General features: G+C 53.4%; 1 protein-coding gene across 1 annotated transcript; it reads right to left on the minus strand.

Annotated features, from left to right (window-relative positions):
- Nucleotides 1-3,566: 3,566 nt before the first annotated feature.
- LOC149768270 (uncharacterized) lies at nucleotides 3,567-10,732 on the minus strand. Its single transcript, XM_089928850.1, has 2 exons — nucleotides 4,734-10,732; nucleotides 3,567-3,959 (listed from the first exon to the last, which is right to left on the minus strand). Exon 1 carries the CDS (start codon nucleotides 10,231-10,233, stop codon nucleotides 4,765-4,767), a length of 5,469 nt encoding a protein of 1,822 aa, XP_089784976.1. The 5' UTR covers nucleotides 10,234-10,732; the 3' UTR covers nucleotides 3,567-3,959; nucleotides 4,734-4,764.
- Between the last annotated feature and the right edge of the window lie 3,837 nt (nucleotides 10,733-14,569).

Here is a 14,569-nt window from a genome sequence, read left to right on the forward strand (position 1 = left end):
ATCCCTCTTGGGAAATCAGGGCGACCTGGGAGACCCCGATGAAGTCTCCGATCGGCCTATCGAGACTGTCAAGGGAGGAGTCCGATGGCTTGGCCGCCTTGAAGGGGTTGGTTGCCGAGGGCCAGCTCCCCCCGGTGGCCCGCCTTATTTCCGAGGATACTTTGGTGAATGTCGGTCTGAGCTCGGTCCCCACCGACCGTGAGTCCGCCACCGATTCTTTCTTGACTTTTTCCCTTCTTTCGTCCCGTTCTTTCCTTTGGTTTCTCCGTCTCCGACTATCCCGTCCTTTTTGCAGAGATCGACGACGTCATGCGGTCGGTGAAGACAAAGGCTGTTGGTAGGGCGTCCCTGCTGGAAGCAGCCCAGAGGAGGAAACGAGCTCTTCCGAGCGGGGCCCCACCGGCGAAGAGGTCCCGTAAGGAGGTGCCTCCGACGCCGACCGACGAGTCCGGGCCCACCGATCAGGGAGACGTCGTGGGCACGGACCGGCAGCTGACGCTGTATCAGCCCTCCGGTGGTAAGATTGCCGCTACTCCGGAGGTATCATCCGAGCCTGTCCGAGACGGACGGGTCGGACGTGATCGGTCCCCGACCCGGCCTCCGACTCGGTCGGCTCCTGATGACTCGAGGAGGGACGCGCCGAGGCCCCGACCGAGCAAGACCCTATCAATTCCTGGGGTGACCCCCGCCCCGAGCGCGATCGGCCGGACTCTTCCCCAGGCGATGGATAGGGGTAAGGCTGCAGAACCACCGTCCAGCTCTGGGGAGAAATCGGGGTCTGCCTTCACTACCGATGGCGCCCGAAATCTCATCGAAACAGTGCTGCTGGAGAAGGACCGTCGGCGGGTCCGGGAGTTGGAGGTCTCTGAGGTTGGGGCTGCCAGCTGTGTCTGTCTCATGTCGGTGAGTGTTCTTCTGGCCGCTTTTCACCATTTATTGGCTCTGTTGTTCTCCGCCTGACTCTCTTATTTTTTCTATTTCTTAGCTCGCCCAGTACATGATCCGTCTGGAGGAGTGCTACAAGGAACAGGCGGGGCTTCTGGCGAAGGCCGAGGACCGGCTGAAAGCAGTGGAAAAGGAAGGCCAGGCTGTGGCAGGCAGGACGACCGGGGACTTCGAGGCGAGGCTCCGGGAGGCCGAAGAGCGGGCACTCGGCTTTGCTGCCCTCGAGAAGCAACTGTTGGAGGCTTAGGAGCAGCTCAAGGTTGCCTCGGGTCTCGAGGGCGAGGTCAAGAAGGCGGATGAGCGGGCCGAGAAGCAGTCCCGGAAGGCTGCCGACTACCGGGAGAGGTGGGAGAAGGCCCAGCGGTCAGCCGACGACGCCCGCAACCGAATCCGGTCTCTTGAAGCTAAGCTGGGCGAATTGGAGTCGGCCTTGGAGAAGTTCCGTGCGAGCGATCAGGAGCTTCATTCGCGCCTGACGGAGGCTGAGGCTGCTCGCATTGCTGCCGAAGCGAAGCACAAGGAGGCTCGGGCTGAGCTGCTGAGGGTCTCCACCGAGGCGGAAAGCCGGATTGTGGCGAAGGTCTTGGAGGCGAAAGCCCAGATTATGGAGCGGGCAGAGGCGGCGCTGGCCGAGAGGAGTGCGGAAATCGGGCGTCAGGCGGTAGAGGCTTATCGCCAGTCCGCCGAGTTCGCTCATGATATGTCGGAGGCAGTACAGACCTATCGTCAGTCCGACGAGTTTGTCCGTGACGCGTCGGACGCGGGGGCCGAAGCCTTTATCTTAGGCTTCGAGGAGGGCCTGGCAAGGGTGTCGGCTAAGTACCCCGAAGTTGACCTGAGCGAGATTTCCCTTCTCGACTCCTCTCCGGCGCCATTGCCTGCTGGTTCTCCTGCTGCTTCCCTACCTCCTGCGGACGAGCCCGACGTTCCCGACCCGGGAGTTCCTCCAAGCTGACCTCTTGTACCTTTCGTTGTCTTCTCTTTTTTTTTGTATACCGGGGTTTTGCCAAATTATATGGGCCTCGGCCTTGAAACAATGAAAATTAATGCTAGTTGAATGTTTCTTCATTTCGCCTTCGTCCTTCTTTTTCTTTTAACTCTCGGTAGCGTCTTGCTGACTCCTGGCTCCCGAAATTCTTCCGGCGCTAGGCCAGGCATCCGAGGGTTAGGCCTCAGGAAACTCTTCCGGCGCTAAGCCAGGCATCCGAGGGTTGGGCCTCGGGAAATTCTTCCGGCGCTAAGCCAGGCATCCGAGGGTTAGGCCTCAGGAAACTCTTCCGGCGCTAAGCCAGGCATCCGAGGGTTAGGCCTCAGGAAATTCTTCCGGCGCTAAGCCAGGCATCCGAGGGTTAGGCCTCAGGAAATTCTTCCGGCGCCAAGCCAGGCATCCGAGGGTTAGGCCTCAGGAAATTCTTCCGGCGCTAAGCCAGGCATCCGAGGGTTAGGCCTCAGGAAACTCTTCCGGCGCTAAGCCAGGCATCCGAGGGTTAGGCCTTAGAAAATTCTTCCGGCGCTAAGCCAGGCATCCGAGGGTTAGGCCTCAGGAAATTCTTCCGGCGCCAAGCCAGGCATCCGAGGGTTAGGCCTCAGGAAATTCTTCCGGCGCTAAGCCAGGCATCCGAGGGTTAGGCCTCAGGAAATTCCACTCGTTGGTCGACCAAGGCTGGCGCATGCCGAGGCAACTGGTCGGGGCTTCAGGCTAGTCTGCTCCCGGGATGGTCATCGGGTTAGCCTGGCATCCGAGGGCCGAGCCTCGGGACCTTCCACTCGTTGGTCGGCCAAGGCTGGCGCAAGCCGAGGCGACCGGTCGGGGCTTCCGGCTAGTCTGCTCCCGGGATGATCATCGGGCTAGCCAGGCATCCGAGGGCCGTCAAGCCTCAGAAAATTCCGCTCGTTGGTCGGCCAAGGCTGGCGCAAGCCGAGGCGACCGGTCGGGGCTTCAGGCTAGTCTGCTCCCGGGATGATCGTCGGGTTAGCCTGGCATCCGAGGGTTGTCAAGCTTCAGGAAATTCCGCTCGTTGGTCGGCCAAGGCTGGCGCAAGCCGAGGCGACCGGTCGGGGCTTCAGGCTAGTCTGCTCCCGGGATGATCGTCGGGTTAGCCTGGCATCCGAGGGTTGTCAAGCCTCAGGAAATTCCGCTCGTTGGTCGGCCAAGGCTGGCGCAAGCCGAGGCGACCGGTCGGGGCTTCAGGCTAGTCTGCTCCCGGGATGATCGTCGGGTTAGCCTGGCATCCGAGGGCCGAGCCTCGGGAAATTTCGCTCGTTGGTCGGCCAAGGCTGGCGCAAGCCGAGGCGACCGGTCGGGGCTTCAGGCTAGTCTGCTCCCGGGATGATCATCGGGTTAGCCTGGCATCCGAGGGCCGAGCCTCGGGAAATTCCACTCGTTGGTCGGCCAAGGCTGGCGCAAGCCGAGGCGACCGGTCGGGGCTTCCGGCTAGTCTGCTCCCGGGATGATCATCGGGCTAGCCAGGCATCCGAGGGCCGAGCCTCAGGACATTCCGCTCGTTGGTCGGCCAAGGCTGGCGCAAGCCGAGGCGACCGGTCGGGGCTTCCGGCTAGTCTGCTCCCGGAATGATCATCGGGCTAGCCAGGCATCCGAGGGCCGAGCCTCGGGAAATTCCACTCGTTGGTCGGCCAAGGCTGGCGCAAGCCGAGGCGACCGGTCGGGGCTTCCGGCTAGTCTGCTCCCGGGATGATCATCGGGCTAGCCAGGCATCCGAGGGCCGAGCCTCGGAAAATTCCGCTCGCTGGTCGTGCGCTTGTCGCTCGCTGCCCGACGGGGTTTCTCCGTGGCCAGCCGCGATCATGTTTCTCCTTTTCTCAAGCGTTGCCTGGGGGAACACGAGAAGGGCATTAAACGCTAATTAATGCGTTACCTGGGAAATCGGATCACCAGCTGCTGCTTGCGAGGAGTGTTAGTTGAGCGGCCGCGATACGCGGGTTCTTCGAGGAGGATACGGCCTGGGCGCGAGCGGAGATATGTGGACCTAGGGGTACATGACACCCGGATTGTCCTGCACAAAGAATGCGGTTTAAGGAGAATGACGCTTAGAAAATCGCGGGGAGATACGCCTCGGGAGCCGGAACGGCTCCGGTTTCAATGCGCCTGCATTTATTGGAGCCACCCGCATCGGAACGACCAGGGGGCCGCAGTTTGGCTATAAATACAGGTGCAGGTACGATGGAGTTTGCCAAGCCGGAGCTGTTCAGGTTGCCATGGATCGCGGACCTCCTCCTTGGCATATGACTGAGAGACTCCTGCTGAAGGAAAGGGGAGACGCTCCCCTTGCGACTTCAGCCAACTAGCCGTTTCATCTGGGATCAACAAGGAGGGTCTTCCCGGCGGAGCTCCGCTCTAGGCGTTTCATCCGGGATCACATCTCCCCTCCTTGAAGTTCAGCCTCCCGATCGAGCTCTGCACCAGACGCTCAGTCCGGGACCGCGCCTCCATATGCTCTTCCCCCTCGTATTCCTTCTCTTTCCTACCACTGGGGAGGATGGGAATATCCTTTGGAGGCGGCGTTTCCCTGGGGGCAGCGGGAGCTTCTTCTGCGGCGGCTCCTCGTCTTTTTGGTGAGGTGCTGGATGGCGCCTCCGGTTAGAAGCACCCACTTCCGGTGGGATTGCAGCTGCTTTGGATTGAGGGTTTGGGATCCTCGGTCCTCAGCTCCACAGATTCTCCACCTCTTCTTTGCTTTCTTTACTCCCTAATTCCCCTCTGGGAATTCCTTGTAATCACACGAGCACGCCATTGTAACCAGAAATTATTGAAATGAAAAGTGTTGCACCTTTTCAAATTGTCTTTCTGGCCTTGTTGTTCTACTGGTAATACATCCGCAGGTTAGCGGAATTCCAGCCCCTTGGAATTTTTCGGCCATCTAGGGCTTCCAACTGGTAGGAGCCAGGTCGGTTTACCCAACGAACTTTATACGGGCCTTCCCAATTCGGCGCTAGCTTCCCACCTTCCGTAGGTTGAGATGCCTTAGCTCGCCTCAGCACCAGATCTCCAATTCTGAAAAGCTTCGGTCGGACTTTGGAGTTGTAATATCGGGCCACCCTCCGCTGATACATTGCCATCCGAACCTGCGCCATTTCCCTTGCTTCTTCCAAGAGATCCAGGTTCCCTCGGAGTTGCTTCGAGTTGGCCTCGGGTCGGTGTGCGGCTACCCGAGGTGAGGGAAGTCCGAGCTCTACGGGGACAACGGCTTCCGTGCCATAGGTTAGGCTGAAAGGCGTCTCCCCGGTAGGAGTCCGATGCGTGGTCCGATACGCCCAAAGGACATTCTCGAGTTCCTCGACCCAAGCTTGCCCCGTCCGTCCGATCCGCGCTTTGATACCTTGGAGGATTGTCCGATTTGTGACCTCGGTCTCGCCGTTGGTTTGTGGATGCGACACGGACGTGAACCGATGTTCGATCCCGAACTCCTCGCAGAAGTCTCGGAAATGCTTGTTATCAAACTGTCGACCGTTATCCGAGATGAGGACCCGAGGTACCCCAAATCGGACAATGATGTTCTTCTTTACGAACTTCCGGACTTGCGCCTCCGTGATGGTGGCCAGTGGCTCTGCCTCCACCCACTTGGTGAAGTAGTCGATGGCGACAATCAAAAATTTCCGCTGGGCCGAAGCGATGGGGAATGGTCCGAGGATATCCATTCCCCACTGTGCAAAGGGCCATGGGGCGGTGATTGGCGCCAAGGGAACAGAGGGGACTCTCTGGATGTTGGCGTGGCGCTGGCAGGCGTCGCATTTCCGTACGTGATCCTTTGAGTCTTCCAATAAGGTCGGCCAATAGTAGCCTTGCCTCATGATCTTATGTGCCAGGGACCTAGCCCCCAGGTGCGATCCGCAGATGCCTTCGTGGACTTCGCTGAGGGCGTAAGCTGCCTCCGAAGGGCGGAGGCACCTTAAGAGGGGGGCGGTGAACGAGGTCCGATACAGCCTTCCTTCGTAGAGTACGTAGTGGGTGGACTTCATAACAAGTCGCCGAGCTTGATCTTCATCTTCGGGGAGGATCCCTTCGGCGAGGTAGGCTACAAGCGGGTCCATCCAAGATGGTTCCGGATCAATAGCCATTACCGCTTCAGCCTCGCCAATGCTCGGGGCATCTAGGGTCTCCAGGTATATCGCCCTTGACAAGTTGTGTGCCTCAGCGCCCACCAAGCGGGACAACCTGTCGGCCCTAGCATTTTCGCTCCTTGGGACCTGCTGAATGTCAATACTGCCGAGGTCGGGAATGAGTGCTTGCACCTTCCGGACGTAGCTCTGCATGGTCGGGCTCCGTGCCTCGAACTCCCCTCGAACCTGCCCGACCACCAGCTGGGAGTCGGTGAAGACCTTCAGACGCCGGATGCCGAGCTCCTTGGCGAGTTTGAGTCCCGTGACTAGGGCCTCGTACTCCGCCTCATTGTTGGTCACTGGAAATCCGAACCTCAAGGCATACTCGGCTATCACTCCATCGGGATTGGTAAGGACCAGCCCAGCCCCTCCACCTTCAGGGTTCGACGACCCGTCAATGTGGAGCGTCCAGATCGGGAGATCGAGGCTGGGTGTTTCCGGCGGCCTAGGTTCCGTCTCCTGCACAGTGCACTCAGCGAGAAAGTCCGCGAGCACCTGGGCCTTGATGGCGGGCCGGGGCTGGTAGCGGATGTCGAACTCACCAAGTTCTACTGCCCACTTCACCAGCCGTCCCGCATTCTCAGGATTGCTGAGGATCTGCCGCAGTGGTTGATCGGTCAAAAGGGTGACAGAATGAGCCTGGAAATAGGGGCGAAGCCTCCTGGTCGCAGTCAGCAGCGCGAAGGCGATCTTTTCAGCCTTCGTGTACCGCGTCTCGGCATCCCGGAGGACTCGGCTGGTGTAGTACACGGGCTTCTGAAGTTTTGCCTCTTCCCGAACCAGTACTGCGCTGACTGCGGTTGGGGAGACCGCCAGGTAAAGGTAGAGCATCTCCCCCTCTTGCGGCTTGGACAGCAGGGGAGGAGACGCCATGTACTCCTTGAGCTGGTCGAACGCCACTTGACATTCAGCCGTCCAGAGGAAGTCTTTCAGGCGCTTCAACACCTTGAAGAACGGTTGGCAGCGTTCGGCCGATTTTGCCACAAATCGTCCGAGCGCGGCGACCCTCCCAGCGAGCTCCTGAACCTCCTTCACTTTGGTCGGAGGGGACATATCTTGGATGGCCTTGATTTTGTCCGGGTTGGCCTCGATCCCCCGCTGGTTGACAATGAAGCCGAGGAACCTCCCGGCCGAAGCACCAAAGGCGCACTTCGCTGGGTTTAGCTTCATACGAAACTTCCGCAAGGTGGCGAAGGTCTCCTCCAGATCCGCAATGTGCTGATCCGCATGGCGGCTCTTTACCAGCATATCGTCCACGTACACCTCCATGTTCCGGCCGATCTGCTCCTTGAAGATTTTATTGACGAGGCGCTGGTAAGTAGCGCCAGCGTTCTTCAGACCGAAAGGCATTACCTTGTAACAGTACAGCCCCCTGTCTGTTATGAAGGCCGTTTTCTCCTCGTCCTGTGGAGCCATCATTATTTGGTTGTAGCCGGAGAAGGCGTCCATGAAAGACAGCAGCTGATATCCGGAAGTCGCGTCGACCAGTTGGTCTATTCGCGGAAGCGGAAAGCTATCCTTGGGGCACGCCTTGTTCAGGTCGGTGTAGTCGACGCACATCCTCCACTTTCCGCTCGCCTTCCGGACAAGTACGACGTTTGCCAGCCACTCGGGGTAGCTCACTTCCCTTATGAAACCTGCCTCCAAGAGTTTGTCTACCTCCTGGTCGACCACCCGAATCCGATCCGGGGCACAGTGTCTCTTCTTTTGCTTTACTGGTCGGTGGGTCGGGTCGACGTTGAGGGCATGAGAAATGACCTCCGGGTCGATCCCAGGTACATCGGCCGCCGACCAGGCAAACACATCAGCATTGGCTCGGAGGAATTCCACTAATCGGAGCCGAGCTTCCAAGTCGAGGTTGGCACCGACCCGGACCGTGCGGTCCGGGCGGCCTTCTTCGAGGGGAACTTCAATTACGCCCTCGGCCGGCTCCCCGTGCCGCAAGGCCACTTCGTCTCTGGCGTCAAGGGACTCGACGCTCAGGGCCTCCATGGGCTTCTTTCCTTTGAGAGTTGCTAGGAAACACTGCCGTGCGGTTGGTTGGTCACCTCGGACCTCTCCAATCCCGGCCGCCGTGGGGAACCGCATGAGCAAATGGTAGGTAGAAACCACCGCGCGAAGGGCGTTCAGTCCGGGTCGTCCGAGGATAGCGTTGTAGGCCGAGGGGACACGGACGACCAAGAACCCGAGTCGCACCGTGGCTTCTGCGGGTGCAACGCCCGCAGTCACAGGCAGCTCAATGACACCTTCGGCCGAGATAGCGTCTCCAGTGAATCCTATGAGGGGGGTGGATGTTTTGTGCAACAATTGTCGGGACAAGCTCATCTTTTGGAAGGCCTCGTAATACAAAATATCAGCTGAGCTTCCACTATCCACAAGAACACGCCTTACATCATAGTTCGCCATAGTGAGAGAGATCACCATGGCGTCATCGTGGGGAGTCTGAACCCCCTTTACATCTTCATCACAAAAAGTGATTACATTTCCGACCCGCTGCCTCTTCGCGACGGCCACTCCTGATGCTTCCGCCGAGCCCCCTGCGTTCCTCACGGGCCGAGAGCAGCCCCCAGTGATGGTGTGGATCACTCCCGCAACGGGTCGATTCTGCTCCCGAGGCTCCTGAGGGGCCGGGTCGGCCGGACGCGGGTCTGCCGGGGGACGTCGGTCGTTTACATATCGACCGAGACGCCCTCGGCGAATGAGAGCCTCGATCTCGTCCCGAAGCTGGAAGCAGTCTTCGGTATCGTGGCCGTGGTCTCGGTGGTACTCACAGTACGCCCGAGAAGGCCTCCTCCCAGGGATCTTCTTCATCTGCCTCGGGACCGGAAGGTCCTCCCGCCCCTTGACCTCCATGAGGATCTGGGCCCGGGGGGCCAGGAGTGGGGTGTACCGGTTGAAGCGTCGGTGCGGAGAACGAGGGCGTGTGGCGCCGTGGTTCCTTGCTGGTGACGGGCTTCTGCGCCGGCGTTGAGGCGTCGGGCTCCTCCTCTGGGGTGCCTCTTTTCGCCTTTTCTTCCCGGGCTTTAGAGGGGCCTCGGCGGCCTCCTTGTTCCGGTGGGATGCTGCCTCCTCGGCGTCTGCATACTGGTTTGCCCGAGATAACAGCTCCGGGAAGCTCCGCGGCAAGCGTTTGTCCAGGGAGAAGGTGAGTCTGCCCTTCCGGAAGCCACGCTTCAGGGCTGAGAGAGCCACTTTCTGGCTCAGGTTCCGGACCTCCAGTGTAGCCTTGTTGAAGCGGGTGAGATAATCCCGCAGGCTTTCTCCCTCGTTTTGCCGGACATCAAAGAGGGAGTCGGAGACCAGTCGCCGCCTGCTACTGACGGCGAAATGGCTGATGAAGAAGCGGGTGAACTGGTCGAAGGACTGGATGGAGTTAGCCTCCAGGCCGGCGAACCATACCCTTGCCGGGCCACGGAGGGTCGCCGGGAAGGCCTTGCAGAGGAGCGGATCCGATGCTCCATGGAGGAGCATAAGAGTCCTGAAACTCTCCACGTGGTCCCGCGGGTCCGCCGCCCCGTCGTAGGGTTCGATCGCCGGCATTTTGAACCCCGGCGGGTTCGGGGTCCGCAGGATCCTCGAGGCAAGCGCCGGCTGGGAGGAGATCTCCAAGTCAGCGAAGGGATCTTTGGAGTGGCCCTTCAGGACCTGGAGTTGTCTGTGGAGATCGTCCACCCGCCGGTCCAGGGAGCGCGACCGGTGGGTGGGGGACAAGGAGCGGCGCGAGGGGGACCGACTGGAGTGCGGGCCCCTCGAGGACTGGGGTGTCTGAGAACGCGCCCGGGTCCGCCTCTCGTACCCCGCACAGCTCCGATGAGAAGGTCCTGGCAGAATGGACCGCACTCGAGAATCCTCCTCGCGCCGGCGCTCCTCTCCATGGGAGAGGAAGGAGCGCGGGTTGTGAGGAAGAGGCGAGTGCTCGGGGGGCAGCGGCTCCTGAGCCCGTTGCGGCACCCGAGAGATCACACCCTGCAGATTCTGCACTGCCTCCGCGAGGGTGCGAACCTGCTGGGCTAGCTGGTCGAACTGAGCAGCTTCGACCGTCTGAATGGGAGAAGGGGCGGTGGAGTGCTGCTGAGAGTGCGTTGGGGACGCAGCAGCCTCTCGGCCGGAGGCGCGAGAGGCTCCGCGACCGGAAGCATTGGAAGCTCCACGACCACCTCGCCGTGCCATTACGATCGTTCTAAGATTCGGTCCCTTCCTCTAGCGCCAACTGTTGCTGGTGGTCCAAACCGAGAACGATTGGCACTGCGGTGTGAACGGGGTTCCGTCTGAGTTGTCTTGGTTGGTGTTGGTTGCGCTCCACCTTCCGCCAAGAAACCTGCAAACAAGCCTTGCACCACCACCAGGGTGGTGATGGCCCTCCGACGGTCAAGTCAGAGGAGATTGGAGGAGGAGGAGAGGTGATAATCGCAAGTAAGAGAGTGCTCTGGGAGATATTGCTCACCTCCCCCCTTTCTCCCCCCAGCCGCATATATACCTGGCTGGGGGGTCTCTCAGGGGGGTTCGTTATCGTGGGGCACGATGGTGTGGCCACTGACATGGCCGTTACAGGGCGTCGTGGAGCAGCACCGGGTACGGCCACGTCAGGGCATAGTGGGGCTCCGCTTTGTACGGCTGATGCAGGAGATCGTGGAGCAGCATCGGATACAGCCGTTGCAGGGAGTAGTGGAGCAAGAGGCCGCGGCGTGCCTCTGGGGAATAGCCTGTCGTTATCAAGAGATCTCCGACTCGGGGTCGGAGCGCCGGAGCGCTGGATCAAGGGGCAGCCGTAGTCTTCCTGGGCGCGCGTGCCGGTCACGTGGGGCATGGCGGCTTATTTCCCCCGTAACAGAAAGGTCTAGTGGTTGATACTACATTCTTTGATTTGAAAGATGATTTTGTTTGCTTTCCTAATGAGCATGGTCCACAGATTTTATCTTTTTCAAAAATCAATTTTGGCACATCTTTTATCAAATCTTTTTTGACTAATTTTGATATTAAGTCGATACTAGCATGTCCTAATCTACGATGCCAAAGCCAACTTATTTCACTTTTTCTTTCTTCATTAGTGATTAAGCATAATCCATTTTTTTTGCCTAAATCATGAAGATCTACCATATAAATGTTTCCATGCCTATGTTCCATAAGTACAATGCTATTATCTTTAAGATTTGTGATTATGCATACTGAGGCTTAAAATGTGACTTTAAGATCTGTATCCCAAAATTGACTTATGCTAAGTAAGTTATGTTTCAGACCATTAACTAATAAAATATTTTCTATAAAAATGGATGGAGTAATATAAATTTTATCCTTTCCAATGATAAGTCCTTTTCCATTGTCTCCATAGGTTACCACTTTATCCTCCTTAGATTCCAAAAGTGACAAATTGTTCTATGTCATCTGTCATGTGTCTTGAACAGACGCTATCTAGATACCATCGTCTATCCCTCTTATTAGCTGTAAGACACTCCAGCAATCAAAATCAAGAATATGCTTTAGGTACCCAAATTATGTTGGGTCTTTTAGAGTTAGTACTTGATGTTCCTTTTGGAACCCAAATTTTCTTGGATTTTAGCTTACTCTTATCACCCAATTTGTTATAGTTGGACTTTCTAAAATTACATTCATATGCTTTGTGTCATACTTTATTGCAGCAATGACAAGTTATATTTTCATTTTTGGAATCTATAAGTATGATATTCCTAATGCACAAATATAACTTGTCATTCCTGCACAGAAATGGATTGAAATGAGAATCATTCCTAATGCCAAAAATGAAAATATAACTTGTCATTGCTGCAATAAAGTATGACACAAAGCATATGAATGTAATTTTAGAAAGTCCAACTATAACAAATTGGGTGATAAGAGTAAGCTAAAATCCAAGAAAATTTGGGTTCCAAAAGGAATATCAAGTACTAACTCTAAAAGACCCAACATAATTTGGGTACCTAAAGCACATTCTTGATTTTGATTGCTGGAGTGTCTTACAACTAATAAGAGGGATAGACGATGGTATCTAGATAGCAGCTGTTCAAGACACATGACAGATGACATAGAACAATTTGTCACTTTGGAATCTAAGGAGGGTGAAGTGGTAACCTATGGAGACAATGGAAAAGGACTTATCATTGGAAAGGATAAAATTTATATTACTCCATCCATTTTTATAGAAAATATTTTATTAGTTAATGGTCTGAAACATAACTTACTTAGCATAAGTCAATTTTGGGATACAGATCTTAAAGTCACATTTTAAGCCTCAGTATGCATAATCACAAATCTTAAAGATAATAGCATTGTACTTATGGAACATAGGCATGGAAACATTTATATGGTAGATCTTCATGATTTAGGCAAGAAAAATGGATTATGCTTAATCACTAATGAAGAAAGAAAAAGTGAAATAAGTTGGCTTTGGCATCGTAGACTAGGACATGCTAGTATCGACTTAATATCAAAATTAGTCAAAAAGGATTTGATAAAAGATGAGACAAAATTGATTTTTGAAAAAGATAAAATCTGTGGACCATGCTCATTAGGAAAGCAAACAAAATCATCTTTTAAATCAAAGAATGTAGTATTAACCACTAGACCTTTTGAACTCATACACATGGATCTATTTGGGCCTACTAGAACTGCAAGTCTAGAAGAAAAAAAGTATGGACTAGTTATAGTAGATGATTTCCTGCACAGAAATGGATTGAAATGAGACTAGCACAAATATATTCTTTAAGTATTTTTGCTTTTTATTTGTTTTATATCCTAACCCAGCTTTATCATATACAACTTTTTGACTATCAAGAATCATATTTAATTTAGTTGAGCTAAGTGTAAACTTGTCCACTAATGATTTGTATTTTTCTGCATCTTCTTTTAGCTTAAATTTTTCAGCAATTAGACTTTTGGTTTTATTAGTGAACTTCCTACTTAATGTTTCATAGTCATTAGATAGTTTCAGCTTTTCTTTGATGAGAGCTTGATTTTCATCTTTTAGAACTTTATTTTTATTGATTAGCTTCTTATGTTCTTCCATGAGTTTTAAAAATGCATCATGTAACTCTTCTACTATAAAATCACATTCAAGTTCAGAATCTACCTCATCGTCATTGGCCATGTAGCAGATTTGGGCCGTCTCTTGTTGATTTTCCTCCTTCCGAACTTGACTCCTTACTTTCACTCCATTCAGCCATGAGGTTTCTCTTTTTAAGCTTTCTTGCCATTCATTTCAATTTCGGGCAATCTATCTTGAAATCTCCGGGCTTGTTACACTCATAGCAAATTGGCATTTTCTTTTTTTTTTCTTTATCCATTTTCTTCTCCTTGCTCGAGCTACCTTTGAGGAAGGGCTTTCTTTTATGAGATTTCTTTTTTCCTCTTATAAATTTTTTGAATTTTCTTGCGAGTATAGCTATTCCTTCTTCATCATATTCCTCCTCATCATCAGACTCTTTTGATTCAATTTCTTGTTTTGGAGTCGTAGACTTCAAGGCAATGGACTTCTTTTTCTTGACCTCCACTTCTGAGTTTTGCTTCATGGTCAACTAATGGGTTATGAGTGATCCTAGAAGTTCTTCCAATTGTAGTGTATTGAAGTTCTTTGCTTCTTGAATTGCAGTTATCTTGGCTTCCCAAACTCTTGGTAGTGACCTGAGAATTTTTCGCACTAGTTCAGAGTTAGTATAAGACTTTCCTAAACTCTTTAGTCCATTTATGATTTCCGTGAATCGAGTGAACATTTCAGTTATGGACTCTGTGGATTCCATTTTAAACAATTCATACCTATGTACTAATATATTTATTTTTGACTCTTTAACCTGATTAGTTCCTTCATATGTGACATCTAGTTTATCCCAAATTTCTTTCGCGGAGATGCATGTAGATATTCTATTAAATTCACTTACATCTAGTGAGCAGTAAAGTACATTAATTGCTTTAGCATTTAATTGTGCTAGTCTTCTATCACTCTCATTTCAATCCATTTCTGGTTTAGGAATGATTATACCCTCTATACTAATTGTGGGTGTGTGTGGTCCTCTAGTTATGATATTCCATAAGTCATAATCTAGAGCTTGAATGAATATCCTCATCCTAGCTTTTCAATATATGTAATTAGTGCCATTAAACAGAGGAGGTCTATTTATGGATTGTCCCTCGCTCATAGAGCATCATACTTGGGTTGTCATGATCTTTGACTCTTGATTGTGAGATCAACAATCACTATGAGAGCACCTTGCTCTGATACCACTTGTTGCCCAAGGTGACAAGCCAAGAGGGGGGGGAATTGGTTTTTCTAAATTTTTAATCCTTTAATTAAATCAATTGATGAGTAAGTGGTTTAGTTAATATTAATTGAGTGCGTGTAGTGAAGTTAGAACAATACGCAATACAAACACATAAGAAGTATAGTGGTTCGGTGCTTTCCTAAGCACCTACGTCCACTCCCCAAGCGTTCCCTTGGGAATTCACTATAATCCCGCGGATTGCAGTTCGATTATTTTTCGGGCTCACAATCCAAAAACCT

Source organism: Phoenix dactylifera, chromosome 2 (genome assembly GCF_051530095.1).
Source record: "Phoenix dactylifera cultivar Ajwa chromosome 2, Ajwa_hap1_PhDact_Kaust_v1.1, whole genome shotgun sequence".
NCBI classification, from domain to species: Eukaryota; Viridiplantae; Streptophyta; class Magnoliopsida; order Arecales; family Arecaceae; genus Phoenix; species Phoenix dactylifera.

Coding starts and splice junctions, on each gene's coding strand:
- LOC149768270 (XM_089928850.1), bottom strand. CDS start 10,233: ATGGCACGGCGAGGTGGTCGTGGAGCTTCCAATGCTTCCGGTCGCGGA.